An 18,988-nucleotide genomic window follows, 5' to 3' on the forward strand; every position below is an offset into this window, starting at 1 on the left:
TCGAGAATAATTTGGCAGAGATTTAAAGTCATCAGGAAAATAAGTAAAAGTGACATTAGGAAGAACGTTTTCGCACAGGGAGTGGGGTCAGTAAGTCGCTGTCTGACAGTGACAAAGAGGCAGATTCAATGGACACAAATGGGAATTCGGTGGGCATGTTCAATGTGACAATGTGCAGATTTACAGGGAGAAGGCGACAGAATGAGACACTTATTTACATATTGTGTTGAGCCTGGTGAAGGTGAAACAATCAGTTGCGGTGTGTCCCATGCGCAGGAAGCCCTGCAGTAATTCCCCACGCTGTTTCGCACAGCAGCATCCTCTCGATGAATTACGCTTGGCAAAAAAAATGATTGAACCAAATCAGTGTCCGCCACTGGATTTTGCTGACACCGTTTATAAAATTCAGGCTCACCGTTAATGTGGAGAGGGGCGTCAGACTAGAGTTTCCGCTCCTTCTGTTGAATAAAGATAATTTTAACTGTGTCCAGTGAGAGGAAAGGATTGGTGGGAAACATTTCTATCTGAACTCGCTAACACTCTCCTGATAGATTGAAACATAAAGCTGGGAGTCTCTGGATTATGTTGTAAAAGTATCGGTATTATGTTATTCACACCGCGCTGTCACCAACTGAACGAAGCGGCTGCCCAGAGGGAGACGGCTGTGTTTAAATCCCGTGATGAACTGGGGGAGCTGAGCATTTACCCAGACAAGGGGCACACCACCTCCCTGACACAGTGTTCACAAATCAAACAGACAGCAAAGCTTCACGTGCGATCGAAAATTTCTGCAAAGGAGATTTGGCTTAACAGATATCCCGAGTGAAGTGCTCCTTTCTTGATTAGAAATGGAGGAAGTTGACGTCAGTGAGCCTGACGTGTTTTGAACACGCAACCTTCTGATCTGGAGTCAGACGCGCTACCGTTACGCCACAAGCTCACGCTTAGCCTGCGACCTCTATTCATTCTTAAGGGAAGTGATCGCACTGCAATGATTTTACGTTATGAGTAACAACGGAGATCAACAGTTCATGGGTGTTCTGTCTCTGCCCCCTCTCCTTCTGTCTCTCGAAGTAATTTCCAACTCTACCTCAATAAAAAGGTGAAAGAACTGTGGATGCTGTATATCTGAAACAAAAAACAGGAGTTGCCGGTGACCCTTCCACAGAACTGATGGTGATTGGGAAAACGTTGGTTTATATGCAGAAGATATTGTGGGAGGAAGGCGGACGCAGTTAATGATAGGTCAGGACAGAGCCCAAAGCGAGGGAAGAACTGTGGACAGGAAAGGAAGTTGATAACGATCTGCGTGGGAGGGTGAATGGAGACTGTTCGTGGCTAAGAATAGGTAGTGTGTAATGACAGACTATGTGATAACAAGGCTTGGTGTGTGTGGAAGGGACGAGATACTATGGATTTCAGGCCCTAGAATTATTGAATTCGATATTAGGGCCAGAGGGATGTATGCTCCCCAAGTGTAATATTCGGTGCTCTTCGTTCTGCTGGTGCTGAGCTTCGCTGGAACACTACAGCAAACCTGAGACAGAGATGTTGGCCAGGGAACAGGGTGAGGTGTGGAATTGGCAGGCAACTGGAAGCTCAGGGTCTTTTTTGCAGGTAGAACGTAGATGTTCTGTGCAGCAGTCACCCAGTTTATGCTTCGTTTTCCCCAATGTAGATGAGACCACATTATGAGCAGCAACTGCAGTAGACTGGGTTGTGGGAAGTGCAGGTCAAGTGCTGCTTCACCTGGAAGGTAAGTTTGGACCCTTGGATAGAGAGGAGGGAGCAGGTAAATGGGCTGGTGTCACACATTCGGCAGTTGCAGGGGAAAGTGCCGTTGGACTATTGGGGTGGGAATGGGGTTAGGCTTGGTGGGAATGAAGGAAGAGTGGACCCAAGGTATAACTCCTGCCCATTTTCCTATCTGCCAAATAGAGGAATTTGGAAAGTGTGTACAAGGACATTTTCTAATTCACAATGTGGATGTACATACTGGCGAGGGTGCAAAACCTAAGGGTAAACCATAATTCTATTAACTTTAGAACAGTGATTGAAAATAATGTATCAGATCTAAAAGTTGAGGTTCTAAATTGGAGGAAGACTCAGGTATTTGGCAAAATCTTTCAAAAGCTGATTGGGGGCATATGTTCGCAGGTTAAAGGACTGCTGGAAAATGGGAAGCCTTCAAATATGAGATAACAAGAGTTCAGGCACAGTATATTCCTGATTCGGAGATGCCGGTGTTGGACTGGGGAGTACAAAGTTAAAAAATCACACCACACCAGGTTATAGTCCAACAGGTTTACTTGGAAGCACACTAGCTTTCTGAGCGACGCTCCTTCATCTGAGTATATTCCTGTTCGGGTGAAAGGAAAGGCTGGTAGGTTGGGGAATGCTGGATGACTAGAGAAAATGAGATTTTGGTTAAGATAAAGAAGGATGTATATATCAGGTATCGGCAGAGAGATCGAGTGAATCCTTAGAGTATAAAGGCAGTACGAGCATACTTAAGAGGGAAATCATGAGGGCAAAAAAGGGGACATGAGATAGCTTTGGCAAATAGTCATGGATAACCCAAAGGATTTTTACAAATACATTAAGGACAAAAGGATAACAAGGGAGAGAATAGGGCCCGTCAAAGATCAGCAACGGCCTTTGTGTGGAGCTGCAGTAGATGGGGGGCGGGGGGTGGGGGGTGCGAGATACTGAACGGATATTGTGCATCAGTGTTTACTGTGGAGAAGGGCATGGAAGATCTAGAATGTGAGAAAGTAGATGGTGACATGTTGAAAAAATGCCCATATTTCAGATGAGAAATTGCTGGATATCTTGATATGCATAAAAGTGGATAAATCCCAAGGACCTGATCAGGAGTACCCTTGAACTCTGTGGGAAACTGGGGAAGTGATTGCTGGGCCTCTTACTGAGATATTTGTATCATCAATAGTCACAGGTGAGGTGCCAGAAGGCTAGAGGGTGGCTAACGTGGTGCCTCTATTTAAGAAAGGTGGTAAGGAAAAGCCAGAGAACCATAGACCAGTGAACCTGACATCCGTGATGGGCAAGGTTTTGGAGAGAATCCTAAGAGACAGGATTTCCATGTATTTGGAAAGGCAAGAATTGATTAGGGATAGTCAGCATGGCTTTCTGCTTGGGAAATCATGTCTCATGAACATGATTGGGTTTTTTGAAGAAGTAACAAAGTGGATTGATGAGGGCAGAGCGATGGACGTGATCTATATGGACTTCAGGAAGGTGGTCATCAAGGTTCCTCATGGGAGACTGGTGAGCAAGGTTTAATCTCATGGCATGCAGGGACAACTAGCCATTTGGATACAAACTGGCTCGAAGGCAGAAGACAGAGGGTGGTGATGGAGGTTGCTTTTCAGACTGAAGGCCTGTGACCAATGGTGTATCACAAGGATTGATGCTGGGTCCGCTACTTTTTGTCATTTATATAAATGATTTGTATGTAAACGGAGGAGGTATAGTTAGCAAGTTTGTAGATGACACCAAAATTGGAGGTGTAGTGGACTGGGGAGTGGACAGGAAAGAAGGTTACCTCAGATCACAACGGGACCTTGATCAGATGGGCCAATGGGCTGAGGAATGGCAGTTGGAGGTTAATGTAGATAAATATGAGGTGCTGCATTTTGGAAAAACAAATCAGAGCAGGACTTTTACACTTAATGGGAAGTTCCTTGGAAGTGTTGCTGAACAAAGAGACCTTGGAGTTCAGGTTGATAGTTCCTTAAAAGTAGAGACGCAGGCAGATTGGATAGTAAAGAAGGCGTTTGGTGTGCTTTCCTTTGTTGGTCAGAGCATCGAGGATAGATGTTGGGAGCTCATGTTGCCACTGTACAGAACATTGGTCAGGCCACGTTTGGAATATTGCATGTAATTTTGGTCTGATTCCTATCGGAAAGATGTTGTGAAACTAGAAAAGGTGTAGAAAGATTTACAGGGATGTTGCCAGGGTTGGAGGTTGGAGGGTAGGAAGGTTTTATGGGGATTTGGGCCAAGTGCTGGCAAATAGGACTAGATTAGGTTAGGATATCTGGGCTGCATGGATGAGTTGCACCGAAGGGTCTGTTTCCGTGCTGTACATCTGTGTCACTCTGTGAGACTCCATGGGATTCTCTACCCAAGAGAGCAGTTGAGACAGCTTCATGAAGTTTATTGAAGACACAGTTGGATGGGTTTTTGCATGGAAGGGGAATTAAGGGTAGTCGGGATAGTGCAGGTTGTTGGAGCTGTGATCTTAATGAATGACGGAGCAGGCTTGACCAAATGGTCTACTCCTGCTTCTGTTACTTTGAATCTGTAATTCTGCATTTCCCGCGGCCGGAGTTTTCCCACGGCACAAAGGAGGTTTTCTAAAGTATATTTAAACCCCTTGCTTTGCTTGAACTCAATCTGCATTGACTTGGAGGAGAATGGGATTTGCAAAGTACCCTCCCATCCACACGTGCCTCAACTGCAGGGCAGCTGTCCGGCCCGCCCTCCATTGTTGACGTCACAATGCGGATGCAGCCCTGTCAGTTTCAGAGTGAAATTCCCTCCCTCTGGGCAACATCTGGGAGCAAAGCAATGTCTCCCCCTTTCCATATACCATCCTCCAGCAGCGAGGGGGAAGGGGAGGTAGGGATGGGTGAAACACTGTTCACTTGTCGCAACTGGAGTGAATCCTGGGAGGGAGCAGACACTCCAAAGGTGCTCAAATACTTTCTATGTCTCTTAAAGCTATTTTCCTTGTGTATTCCCTCAGTTTGGCACGTATACAGTTTGCACCCTAGAAAAGGATTGGTCCTTTCCTCATGTTCACAACGAAAAGGTTAGATTCTCAAGGAACTGAGCAGCAGTTAAGGGATTGGCACATTGCTCAAAAAATGTAGGGCGCTTGCGGCCTGTGGCTCGTTGGTCTAGGGGTATGATTCTCGCTTCGGGTTTTCAGATACGTGGGCTTGCGAGAGATCCCAGGTTTAAATCCGGGACGAGTCCTTGTTTCTTACACTACCTTGTGCAAAAACGGCCAGTCAACACTCTCAAAAAGCAGCTTCATTGAACGAGATCCAACTGCCTGAATTAGGGTTGAGGCAGAGCTACCATTACAATGAACGCGGCAAGGGCAGCACTTATTCAAAGCAAAAACGCGTTTTACTTCACACAGAGGGTGGTGGGCGTTTGGAACGCGTTGCCAGCAGAGGTGGTCGAGGCAGGCACGGTCGATACATTAAAGATGCGTCTGGATAAATGCATGAGTGGGTGGGGAGGAGAGGAATACAGATGCTGAGGAATTGACCGACGGGTTTAGACAGTACATTTGGATCGCCTCAGACTTGAAGGGCCTGTTCCTGAGCTGTAAACTTTCTTTGTTCTATATGGGGTATATCTGATATTGTTGACTGTTGTAAAAGTTTCTGTTGTAATTATTATTCACCTTCTAATGTAGTAATGGAGTTACGTCCTTTTTTTGTCATTTTTTTTATTTAATAGGTTAGCAGGAAGTCATTCAGCAATTTTACTGCCTTTCTTTTCTCAAGCAGCCTTAACATTTCATTTTCATATCCTTGATTCAGCTCCATTTCCAGCATCTTTGTAGGCAGTTTGTTCCATGTTATTGTCACTGAAATGAAGTTTTCCTCCATGCACAGCTAAGGCTATCTGTCTGCATGAGGGTTTTCAGGTTTCTGTGGCCTGGATAATATGTGATCAGCAGACATCTGGCAATCTACAGAAATTGCCACCAAAGAAATTTTTCTTTGTAGGAAGACGTGCAGAAAGAAATCTTATAGCAAATGATACATCAACTTCTGACAGAGCCACTTGATTCATTGGGACTTGAATATCAGCAATCATTCCAACCAAGAAGGTATGTTTGCTTTTGTTTATTTGAGAGATTTTGGACAGTCCTGTGGCAGGAAGAATACTGAGACACCGAGTGAGGGAGATTCAGTGCGCTGACTGTGAAAAGTGCTTCACACCATTTTCTCAGCATGGAGGAATCAAAGTCTCACCCCTCAAGGTGGGAAAGGATATGTACCCGTTCTGTTTGTAATTTCAGTCCCAGAGCAACACAAGGAAAGCTCCCTCCAAAGGGGAAACCTTGGCAATGTGGGGTCTGTGGGAATGGATTCCCTTCCCCATCCCTGCTGGAAACCCACAGACGTATTCACACCGGGAGAGGCCATTCACCTGCTCAGTGTGTGGGAAGGGTTTCAGTCGGATCAGCCATCTGCAGACGCATGAGTGAGTCCACAAGGGAGAGAAGCCATTCACATGCCCCATGTGCGGAAGGGGCTTCACTCAGTCAGCTGCACTGCTGACCCACCAGCGGCTCCACCCTGGAGAGAGGCGATTCACCCGCTGTATGTGCCGGAAGGGATTCACCTGCTCCTCCCACCTGCGGAGGCACCAGTGAGTTCACGCGCCATCACAGGGGGGTTGAAGGAGCGATGGCCGAGTGCCAAGTGCTTATGCACGAAACGTCGATTTTCCTGCTCCTTGGATGCTGCCGGACCTGCTGTGCATTTCCCAACACCACACTCTCGACTCTGATCTCCAGCATCTGCATTTTTCACTTTCTCCTCGAGGGCAAGGTTGTACTTGTCTTTTATTCACTCATTCACTCCTTACAGTCTGTCCTTTGTTGTGGCCTAACTGCACATACATCAATGCAAGTTTCAGAAAGATTTCTGCAGCTATTTTTTGAAAAAAAAATAACATTCTTCCCAACTTTAACGAAGTTTCTGAATATATGGTTTTAGTTATTCTCAATTTTAAAAATCAGCTATTTCTCACATGCCGTGTTTCCCAGGTAAAGTCATCACCATCCATTCTCTCTCTTCCCTGAGAAAGACTTCATACAGCGATCAAAGAGGGCTGAGGCACGAGAAAGGACGATTGTTGGGGTGGAGGGGGTGGGGAGGGTGAGGGGGTCGCTGATGGTGGTGGAGAAGGGAGGGAAATGGACAGGGGTTCAGAGGGTTGGGGGAGAGAATAGAGGGTGCAGTGTGAGGAGAGAGAATGGGCAGTGGATGGGGAGAAAATGGACAGGGGGCAGAATGTGAAAAGAGAGACAGCACAAATGCCACCTTCTCCAGGACTGGTGTCAATGTCCCACAAACTGGAACCAACTCCTCCCACATTTCTCAAAATACACGTGGCTAAGGCAGTGGAACCATATCATCCCTACAGGCCATTCACACCGACCTTCCCAACAGCATCCCACTGAGACTCACTCGATTATGCCACAGCCCTGCAGTTCCCCATGGCTATTTCCTGACGAAGGGTTTTGCCCGAAACGTCGAGTCTCCTGCTCCTCGGATGCTCCCTGACCTGCTGTGCTTTTCCAGCACCACATTCTTGACCCTCATCTCCAGCATGTTCAGTCCTCACTTCCGCCCAGTAAGGGGTGAATGTTCTATTCCTAGTCTTTTCGATCTTTTAAAATCTTTCCCCCACACCCTAAACCTTTACCCTCTAGTTTTGGAATACCTCTACCCTGGGGAAAAGACAGAAACGTTGAGCAGCCAGACAAAATTCAAAAGAAATAAAATGTCGAGGCACAGGGGGAAAAAATCGGCAAAATAAAATAACTTCGGCATTTTTCTCTCGTATTCGCATTTGGACGCTTAATATTTGTCATGATCGGGAGGTGCCCGTGTTGGACTGGGGTGTACGAAGTTCGAAATCACACAACACCAGGTTACAGTCTAATAGGCTTGTTTGGAAGCACTAGCTTTCGGAGCACTGCTACTTCACCAGGTGGTTGTGGAATATAAGATCGTAAGATCATAAATTCTGTGTCTTACGATGTTATACTCTACAATCAGCTGATGAAGGAGCAGGGCTCCGAAAGCTAGTGCTTCCAAATAAGTCCGTTGGACTATCACCAGGTGCTTTGTGATTTTTAACTTAAAAATTTGAAACAAATTCCTGCACACTGAGCATGCTCCACGGTGTCACCAAGCACTGCGCATGACCGCCAGTGTCAGCAAGCACTGCGCATACTCTTGGGAGCGCGCGAGCTCCTTTCCATGGAGCAGTGTAAAACCTTGGAGGACCGGAAGGAGTCTGGTCCTCCTGCCAATCAGAGCCGGCCATTGTGGAAATGCGGAGGTTGGACCATGAGCTCTGAAGTTGCTGCTGCTCTTTTCTCTCTGCAAAATGTTAAACTTCACCCCAGACTGTAACTTCCTTTCTCTGTCTAACATTTGTGAGTACAACAGTGTTTTTCTCACCACGTTTTCATTCTGGGGTTCAAGAGTGAACCGAAGGAGGGGCCAGACTCTGGAAAAGTTGATCCCGGTCTGTGTGTCAACTTGCAAACACATGGAAAATGCAGTCCCACAATGCGAAGTTCTAGCCTTTGCAGTGTAAAAAAAAAAGCAGAAAGGAGGTGCATTGTCTAAATGGTGATATGTTGAGATGTGGCGAAAAGAGATGCTGGAGATCAGAGTCGAATATTGTGGCGCTGGAAAACCACAGTAGGTCAGGTAGCAACTGAGGAGGAAGAAAGTCGACGTTTCGGGCACGAGCCCTTCATCAGGATTGATGTGTGGATAGACAAAGGGCCCTCAGTGTCCTTCTACACCAGTCACTGCCAGTTGTCAGAAAGTGCAGCAAGCAATGAGCAAAGCAAGTGGTATATCAGCTAGAGGAATTGAGTTCAGAAGTGGGGATGTCTTCCTGCAATTAGGTCGGTTAGTGAATGTATTCAAGGCTGAGTTCATGTGACTTTGAAGAACAAAGAAGTTATGGGAGAAGGCAAGAAAATAGTTTTAAAACCAGTACAGAACAGTTACAGAGTCATACAGCACAGAAACAGACCACTCAGTCGAACCAGTCTATGCTGGCGGTGTTCTGAAAGTAAACAGGTCCCACCTGCCAATGATTGGCCCATATTGGCACATTGGCGATTTAATGATTTGATTTTGTATCAGAGTCAATATCAGTCACTATCTCTGGTTTATGGTGTGTCAGGGTGGGATCACTGGTACCAGAATTGCATACAATACTCCAAACGTGGCCTTACCAATGTCTTCTACAGTCGCAACATGACCTCCCGACTCCTGCACTCAGTGCACTGACCAATAAAGGCAGGCATATCAAACACCTTCTTCAATATGCTGTCTATGTGCGACTCCCCTTTCAAGGAACTATGAACTTACCATCGAGTCATACAGCATGGTCATGGACCTTTGGTCCAACCAGTCCATGCCAATTATAATCCCAAACTAAATCAGTCTCTCCTGCCTGCTGTTGGCCTGTATCCCTCCAAACCTTTCCTATTCATGTACTAAAACAAATGTCTTTTTATTGTCCCCGCATCCATCGCTTCCTGAGGAGGTTCATTCCACACATCAACCACCCTCTGTATAAAATTAGTATTTGAATGGCAAGGATGAAGTTGAATTGAAATGGTTCATTAAAATCAACAGTTTCTACCAAACCCCTACAGCAGGTATGGTAGCAACTCCAACTCTGGAGTTTCTCAAATCTTTATTTCCATAGTGGAGGGTGGAGTAAAGTGTTGGATTCACAGAGGTGGGGATCTTTTGAGAGTGTCAAGCTAAAATTAAACCCCGTGCTTTGCTTGAACTCAAACCGCATTGACGTGGTGGAGATCGAAAGGAGTTTGCAAAGTGTCCTCCCCTCCCCATGTCCCTCAGCTGCAGGGCAGCGCAGGCACAGTGCGTCCCCACCCCCACCCCATTATGGACGTCACAACGTGGAGGTTGCCCTGTCAATTTCAGAGTGAAACTCCCTCCCTCTGGGCAACATCTGGGAGCAAAGCAATGTCTCCCCCTTTCCATTCCTCAACCTGGGAGGGGGGAGAGAGAGGCGTGGGGGTGTGTGGAGGGGGTGGAGACTGTTCACATGTAGCAACTGGAGTGACTCCATGGAGGGAGCAGGGTCTCCAAAGGTGCTCAGATGCTCTCTGTCCCACTCAAAGGTATTTTCCTTGTGTATTCTCTCAGTTTGTCACGTACAGAGTTTGAATCCTGGAAAAGGTTTACTTCTTTCCTCATGTTCAGAATTATAAGGGTAGTTTCTCATGGAACTGAGCAGTATTTAAGGGATTGACACATTGATTTCAAAGGTAGACATCTGTTGCTTCATATGGTGTATATCTGATATTGTTGGCTATTATAAAAACTTTGATGTCATCACCTGTTTAGGGGGTGTGGTTGGAGGAGTCCTCCAAGAACTCGGAGTTAAAAATCATACAACACCAGGTTATAGTCCAACAGGTTTAATTGGAAGCACACTAGCTTTCGGAGTGACGCTTCTTCATCAGGTGATAGTGGAGGGCTCGATCGTAACACAGAATTTATAGCAAAACTTTACAGTATGATGTAACTGAAATTAAACATTGAAAAATTGATTGTTTGTTAAGCCTTTCATCTGTAGAATACAGTGATCGTTTCACTTCTTTCATGTGTAAATCACAAAACCCTTTTTCTATAAAGTTGCATTCTCGGGTTAGCTATTAACGATGGTGCTAGCTCGACAATATGTTGAAGCTGTTAGCCCTCTGTGTTCTCTGTCTATGACCTGATGTTTAGATTGATTCTAATCCAAAAAGTGAGATAACAGAGTTTTACATAAATTCATGCAGTTTTGAGCTTAGAGTTCTACATGAATGTATGCAGTTTTTGAGTAAAGTGCAATGTAACTCTGCAAGTACAAATTCACCCCACAAAATATATGTGTGCATGTGGGTCTTTGTCTGTCTGTGTGCGTGTGTGCGTGCGCGCGTAAAATCAACTAGTAATCATGACCACTATCGACCCCACTAACCGCCGGCTTAAAGTGGAAGAAGATCTCCAAGAAGATTGCACATATCGACACAGACATCAAGTTTCTACAGGAATGCAGGCAAGATCCCGAAAGGATTACGGATCACGAACCCAGTAAGGTCGACCTACAACACAGACTACGCAGAGAGACTTTGCCACTGCACCTCTCGTAAACTTCTCAATCATCTCGTGCACCAACTCTACAGCAGGCGCCACAATCTTGAAATTCAGATGGAGTCCACACTCACAGCCTGCACACAGGATATACCAGCACAATTACGTGACATTGCCAAACAGACAAGGCGACAAAACTACACCACGTAAATGCACACCAAGAACAAAAAACTGGAGAAGCTTGGCATTCTTACCAGTAATAGCAAAGCCCGCCCTGGAACCACAGTAGACAACATTATCACTGTGGGGAAGTCTATTGTCAACTTATCGGACCACACCCTTCGACCGGAAGAGATTGAAGTCCTGAGTAGGGGTCTCAACTTCTGCCTCCCCACCAAAATGGACCCGTTGGTTCTGGCAGCAGACACAGAGGAGTTCATCAGACGAATGAGACTCCGGGAATCCTTTCAAGGTGCCGGCAGTGACCCCACTGAGCCCACTGATGAACTAGAACAGTCATCACAGGGATCTGTAGAGGAGCGACCAAAGAAGGTGTCAACATGGACCCCGTTGGAGGGCCGCTGCTCTGGGCTTGACATGTATGCTCAACCTGTCAGGAAATATATAAATGCCAGATTCATCAGCCGTACCCACAAGGTAGAGCAAAACATCACCCGTTCACAACGCAATGCCATCCAGGCTCTCAAAACTAATCACAACATTGTCTTCAAACCAGCAGATAAAGGAGGAGCCATTGTCATTCAGAATAGAACAGATTACTGCAAGGAAGTGTACCGACAACTGAACAACCAGGAACAGGCAACTACCAGCTGATCCGGCCAAAGAACAAACCCATGAATTAAACACACTGATCAGAACTTTGGATTCAGTCCTTCAGAGTTCTCTACGCGCCCTCATCCCACGTACTTCTCGTGTAGGCGACTTCTACTGCCTTCCAAAGGTACACAAAGCCAACACACCGGGACGTCCCATCGTGTCGGGCAATGGGACCCTATGTGAGAATCTCTCTGGCTATGTGGAAGGCATCTTGAAACGTATTGTACAGGGGATCTCCAGCTTCTGTCGCGACACTACAGATTTCTTACAGAAACTCAGCACCCATGGACCAGTCGAACAGGGAACATTCCTCGTCACAATGGACGGTTCCGCACTCTGCACCAGCAACCCCCACAAGGACGGCATCGTGGCAACAGCCTCAAAAGCTAATGTGCTTCCAATTAAACCTGTTGGACTATAACCTGGTGTTGTGTGATTTTTAACTTTGTACACCCCAGTCCAACAGCGGCATCTCCGAATCATGACCCACCAAAAGAAAGTCGTGATGCGTGCCTTCCGTGCAGCCAGGAGCATGCGCGTTTTCTTCCTGACACCGGCAGTATGCGCTCTGGCGATGCTGACAGAATTTAAGTGTCCAAATGCCAAGTGAAGTAAAGATAGGGGAGAGTCACAATTTTTTTTCCCAGGTGATATTTACCTTTCCAACACGCCTCATGATTTTATAATTCGAAATAAGGTCACCCATCAACCTGTGGTCGTCAATAAGGCGACCAGAACTGTACTCCCAATCTGAGCCACATATCCCAATCTTGAATCAGACTGGTTCTATTAACCAAAGTAGGAATTTATAAAATATTACATGGATTGACTGCCTGCAGTTTGTGTGCTTTTTGAGCAAAATTGAATATGGCTTCACCAATATTGCAAAAATCCTGTACAACCTCAACATGATGTCCCAATTCTTACACTGAACGGCTTTAACAATGAAAGCAAGTGTGCTAAACGCCTCTTTCACCACCCTGTCTACCAATGATGCAACTTTCAAAGAATTATGTACCTGATTTGGAGATGCTGGTGTGGACTGAGTTATACAAAGTTAAAATTTACGCAACACCAGGTGATACTGCCAACAGGCTCAATTTGCAAGCGCAGCTTTTGGAGCGCTGCTCCTCCATCAGGTGGTTGTGTCTTCTGATCCTGCTCCACAAACACCCAATGAAGAAGCTCGTGCTGCCAACCTGATGATGTGTGAATTTTAACTTTATGTACCTGAACTCCCCCACCCCACCCCATGTCTCTGTTCTACAAGACAAAGCAGGGCCCTACCATTAACTGTACAAGTCCTGTCCTTCCTTGTTTTAGTAGAATGCAACTTCTTGCCTTCATCTGTTACTCTCTCAGACACACCCAATACTCTCACCGTCTCACAGGCTTTCTACTCCATCAAACACACACTTCATTCGCATGCATGCATAAAATCGTATGCACACACAAGTCTCTGGAGTGAATTTGCATTTGCAGAATTATATTTGCAGATATATTCAATTTTGCTCAAAAAGCACACAAACTGCAGGCAGTGAATCCATGTAATATTTTATAAATTCCTACTTTGGTTAATAGAACCAGTCTGATTCAAGATTGGGATAAAGACTCGAACCTCACACCTTTTTTGAGTTTCTGAGCTGAGATGTCACCTATTTTTATAAAACCTTAAACCATCTCGAGAAGGTGAATTAAAAATAGTTCAGGGGTTTACATAATAACAAACTGAAACCTGCAACCCATGGTAAAGGATGAAAGACTAATCCACAATCTAGATTTGTACAATATATCCTATCAGTTGTATGACACTGAGCTTTTGTTCTAAATTCTGTGTCTTATGATCCTGCTCCACAGCTACCTGATGAAGGAGCAGCGCTCTGAAACCTAGTGCTTCCAAATAAACCTGTTGGACTTTAACCTAGTGTTGTGTGATTTTTAACTTTATCCACCCTAGTGGACACAGCCCACACCTCCCAGCGCTGCCAGGAAACTGTACAATGCCGATGACGTGATGTAGTACCTGCACTCCTGAAAAATTTACAATTTCTAACGATACTGGCTACTTATTCACTGCTGCAACCGATACACAACATTGGAAACATAGTACAGGAGGTTATAAGAAATGAGCACAACAGGTCAGGCAGCAACCGAGGAGCAGGAACATCAACGTTGCCCGAAATGTCGATTGTCCTGTTCCTCGGATGCTGCCTGACCTGCTGTGCTTTGCCAGCACCACTCTAATCTCCAGCATCTGCAGTTCTCACTTTCACTTGTAAGAAATGAGCAGTTTTAAAACAAAAACCTGTTGCAGTTCAAAGCTCTCAATGAGAGTCTGAGCCCGGCGGGAAGTTCAGGTAATCTTTATTGGGACCCAACTTTGTTACAGCTTCAGAAGCTCCCAGCAGAAAGATGTACAAAAAGTAGCAATTTTTAAAAAACAGCTCAAGGTCAAATTGCACCCCCCCCCCCCCCCCCCCACCCTCAACCCCTGACTTTCTTCATTATTGGTCACCACCAAGTTGTCCCTTTGTAATTGGATCCTTGGGACAGCCTTAACCCGGAGGAAGTATTGCCTCACTCAGCAATTTCAACCCATACCTTGTCTCCAAGTAAGTTGGATGGGCAGGTGTAGAGTCAACCACACTGCTGTGGGTCTGGAGCTATGTGTAGGCCAGACTGGGTAAAGGATGCAGCTGGGACGACTGAGTGAATCCTCTCCCACAACGACAGTTTCCATCCCTAAAAAGGAACTGAGTGAATCAGATGGGGGTTTACTTCCACCCCCAGCCCACCGTCAATGGTTTAATCGTTAGATTCTAACCTCCAGATTTCGGACCAAATTCCAATTCCACCATCTGTCACGGTGGGAATCAAACCTGGGAGCCCTGGAATTGGGTTAATAGTTCAGTCAGTAATGACGGCCGTTAGTCCTTCAATCCCCCTGCAATGGCACGTGAACTCACAGGTGGGAGGAGCGGGTGAAGGCCTTCCCACACTCGGGACAGCTGAAGGGCTTCTCCCCTGTGTGGACCCGCTGGTGCCTAAGCAAGGCAGAGGAATCGTTAAAGGCCTTCCTACACGCAGGGCAGCTGAACGGCCTCTCCCCTGTGTGGATCCGCCGGTGGGTTAGCAAGTTGGAAGCCTTGGTAAAGGCCTTCCCGCACTCAGGGCAGCTGAAGGGCCTCTCCCCTGTGTGGACCTGCTGGTGGGTCAGCAGGGTGGAGGCCTGGGTAAAAGCCTTTCCACACTTGGGGCAATTGAAGGGCATTAGCTCCGTGTGGATCTGCCGGTGGGTCAGCAGGTTGGAGGCCTTGGTAAAGGCTTTCCCGCACTCAGGGCAGCTGAAGGGCCTCTCCCCTGTGTGGACCCGCTGGTGGGTCAGCAGGTTGGAGGAATTGATGAAGGCTTTCCCACACTTGGGACAGAAAAATGGCCTCTCCCCCGTGTGGATCCGCCGGTGGGTTAGCAAGTTGGAGGCCTGGGTGAAGGCCTTCCCGCACTGGGGGCAGCTGAAGGGCCTCTCCCCTTTGTGGACCCGCTGGCGGGTCAGCAGAGCAGAGGAATGGCTGAAGGCCTTCTCGCACTTAGGGCAGCTGAAGGGCCTCTCCCCCGTGTGGATCCGCCGGTGGGTCAGCAGGGCGGAGGCCTGGGTAAAGGCCTTTCCACACTCTGGCAGCTGAAGGGCGTCACCCCTGTGTGGACCCGCTGGTGGGTCAGCAGATTGGAGGTCTTGGTAAAGGCCTTCCCGCACTCAGGGCAGCTGAAGGGCCTCTCCCGTGTGGACCCGCTGGTGGGTCAGCAGGTTGGAGGAATTGATAAAAGCCTCCCCACACACAGGACAGGATAACGGCCTCTCCCCCGTGTGGATCTGCTGGTGGGTCAGCAGGTCGGAGGAACTGATAAAGGCCTTCCCACACTCGGGGCAGGAGAACCGACTCTCCCCGGTGTGACTACGCCGATGAATCTCCAGGGCAGACGGGACACAAAAACCTTTCCCACAGTCGTCACACTTCCACCGTTTCTCCACGGGACGGGATTCCTCAGGTTTCTCCATGGCCAAAGCTTCAGCCGCACACAAACGTGTGTACAGCCCCTCCCCGGCGTGAATTCCTCTTTCTGGGCTGTACAACTGTTTCAGACTCCACCCCTCCGTGTACCGCAATGGTGGTTGACTCAGCCAGTCACACGGATGCTGAAAACGTATTCAAACAGGAAACACAAAGCTTTGCTCCTTCTCACAGAATCATAGTTGAAAACAATTGCGATCCCGATGGATTGAGTGACTATCAGACAATGACGTCAAAGTGAGGACTGCAGACCCTGGAGAGTCAGAGTCAAAAAGTGCAGCGCTGGTAAAGCACGGCAGATCAGGCAGCATCCGAGGAGCAGGAGAGTCAACGTTTCGGGTAGAAGGCCTTCATCTGTTAATTTTGAAACTTCCGTCTTCAGATCTTCAAATACTCTGTAAAAACAAAAGAGATTACAAATGTCTCACTGTCAGTGCAGGGTGGGAATTTTGAACAAGCAATTCTACTTTCTGTGGAACATTCTTTTCTTTTATTATTCCACAAAATTGAAAGCACCATCCCACACTCTCTCCCCCTCTGTTCTCACTCCGCTCTAACTAATTCCTCTGAAGGTGCTGATTCAGGATCTTACAGCGGCGGAAAAGCAAAAACATCAAGACTGACATCTCTCTGAATTTTGGATACCTCCACCTGAAAGTTAATATCTTTCACAACACTGGGATCCTGCTGAGAGTGAGCAGGTCTGATTTTGGGAAGCAAAACAAAAGTTTGTGACAATCCCTTCTCTTTAGAGAATCCCCACAGTGTGGAAGCAGGCCACTCGGCCCAAATATTCCACACTGTCCCTCCGAAGGGTAACCCAGCCACACCCATTCCCTTACCCCATTTGCACAGCATTTACCCCCGATTAATGTGCCTAACCTGCATGTCCCTGGGCACTATGTAATTTAGCACGGTCAATCCATCCTAACCTGGACAAAGTTAAAAAATCACACAACATCGGGTTATAGTTCAACAGGTTTATTTGAAAGCACTCGCTTTCAGAGTGCTGATCCTTCATCAGGTGACTGTGGATGAATAAGATCATAAGGGTGGCACGGTGGCTAGCACTGCTGCCTCACAGCGCCAGAGACCCGGGTTCAATCCCTGCCTCGGGCAACCGTCTGTGTAGAGTTTGCATTCTCCCCGTGTCTGTGTGGGCACCCTCTGAGTGCTCCGGTTTCCTCCCACAGTCCAAAGACGTGCAGGTTATGTGAATTGGCTATGCTAAATTGCCTGTAGTGTTAGGTGTAGGGGAATGGGTCTGGGTGGGTTACTCTTCGGAGGGTCGGTGTGGACTTGTTGGGCTGAAGGGCCTGTTTCCATATGAAGTAATCTAATCTGAGACACAGAATTTATAGGAAAACATTATAGTGTCCTGCCACTGAAATGATGTATTGAACAAACCTGGATTATTAAGTCTTTCATCTTTTAGAATGGGTTGCAGTTATTATTACCATTAAATCCCAGAAATCCTTGTAGGTCACTTTCTCAAGATAACTTGATTTTATAGCAAAATGTGACATCTCAGCTCAGACAATGCATTAAAGATGCGAGGTCAGAGTCTGTCTGTGTCCAAACTTGAGTCAGACTGATTCTATTTCCAAAGCAGAATTTACAAACTATTACATGGATTGACTGCCTGCAGATTGTGCATTTTTTGAGCAAAATAGAATGTATCTGCATTTATCATTCTCCAAGTTCAAATTCACCCCCATGGACTTATAAGTCTGTATGTGCATGAGAGAAAAAAAAGTCTATTTCTGTGCTGTATATTTCTGTGCCTGTTTGATAACAGTCATGATTTGGAGATGCCGGTGTTGGACTGGGGTGTCCAAAGTTAAAAAATCACACAACACCAGGTTATAGTCCAACAGGTTTAATTGGAAGCATACTAGCTTTCGGAGCGACGCTCCTTCATCAGGTGGTCGTGGAGGGCTCAATCCTAACACAGAATTTATAGCAACAATTTACAGTGTGATGTAACTGAAATTATACATTGAAAAATTGATTGTCTGTTCAGCCTTTTATCTGTTAGAATACAGTGATAGTTTCACTTCTTTCATGTGCAAATCATAAAACTTTTTTTTTTAAAAAAAGTTGCATTCTCGGGTTAGCATTCTCAGGACAGGCAGCAGAGAAAAGTGGCCGAGCAGAGACTGATAGCTGAGTTCGGTACCCATAGGGAGGGCCTCAACCGGGACCTTGGGTTCATGGCACATTACAGATGACCACCATTGCACTATACACACACACAGACACTCCTACACACACAGACACAGACACCCCCACACACCCTTACAGGCACACACACTCTGACAGTCACCCCCTCACAGACTTATACACTCTGCACTCACCACACACACACATACACACACACTCAACCCCCAACCCAGACAGACACATGCACACATACGTCTATTTTACTGCTCCTCGGATGCTGCCTGAACTGCTGTGCTCTTCCAGCACCACTTATCCAGAATCTGTCATAGTGACATGTTACAGTGACTTTCCATCTGTTTTTGCTGGGGCTTGTGCTGTTTACCCTCACTGTTTTTTGAATCCTTGTGCTGTTTCCCCTTTGCTGTTACTTGTGCCTAGGGTAGTGTGTAAATACTAGTGAAGGAGATTATGCACCAGTATGTATATGTTACCCAGTCACTGAAGGGGCAGGACCTGTTGAGAATAGTAAGTAAAGCATGTGATGCACCAAGCCTTGTTAACATGGATATAGTTTGTTATTTGTCAAAGTATACATTTTATTATTTAGAGTCATAGAGTTGTACAGCTCGGAAACAGATCCTTTGGTCCAACCCGTTCATGCCGACCAGGTATCCTAACTCAGTGTCGAGAATGTAGTGCTGGAAAAGCACAGCAGGTCAGGCAGCATCCGAGCAGGAGAATCAACATTTCGGACATAAGCCTTTCATCACGAGGGTTGGTGGCAGGGAGGAGTGGAAGGGAGGGGGAAGGACTGGGAAGGGAGTTGGGGATGGGAAGGGAGGTTATTTGAATTGGAGAACTCAATGTTGAGTCCTCTGGGCTGTGGACTGCTCAGGAGGAAGGTGAGGTGTTGTTCCTCCAATTTGCGGCTTGGTTTGTTGTGGCAATGGAGGAGGCCAAAGATGGTCATGTCAGAAAGGGAGTGGGAACGGAAAT

General features: G+C 46.6%; 1 protein-coding gene and 1 non-coding gene across 2 annotated transcripts in view; both read right to left on the reverse strand.

The window, feature by feature from the left end:
* The window catches only part of LOC148144269 (uncharacterized), a 108,314-nt gene that overhangs the window by 44,274 nt on the left and 45,052 nt on the right, over positions 1-18,988 (reverse strand). The window contains exon 2 of the mRNA XM_087974662.1: positions 14,853-15,364. Within this exon, the coding sequence (XP_087830788.1) occupies positions 14,853-15,364 (512 nt within the window). The remainder of the gene's footprint in view (positions 1-14,852; positions 15,365-18,988) is intronic.
* trnaw-cca (transfer RNA tryptophan (anticodon CCA)) lies at positions 869-940 on the reverse strand. Its single transcript has one exon. It is a non-coding gene; the product is annotated as a tRNA-Trp (tRNA).

Source organism: Chiloscyllium plagiosum, unplaced genomic scaffold (genome assembly GCF_037043375.1).
Source record: "Chiloscyllium plagiosum isolate Xiang-an unplaced genomic scaffold, Cpla_swu_hap1 HiC_scaffold_27, whole genome shotgun sequence".
Lineage (NCBI taxonomy): Eukaryota > Metazoa > Chordata > Chondrichthyes > Orectolobiformes > Hemiscylliidae > Chiloscyllium > Chiloscyllium plagiosum.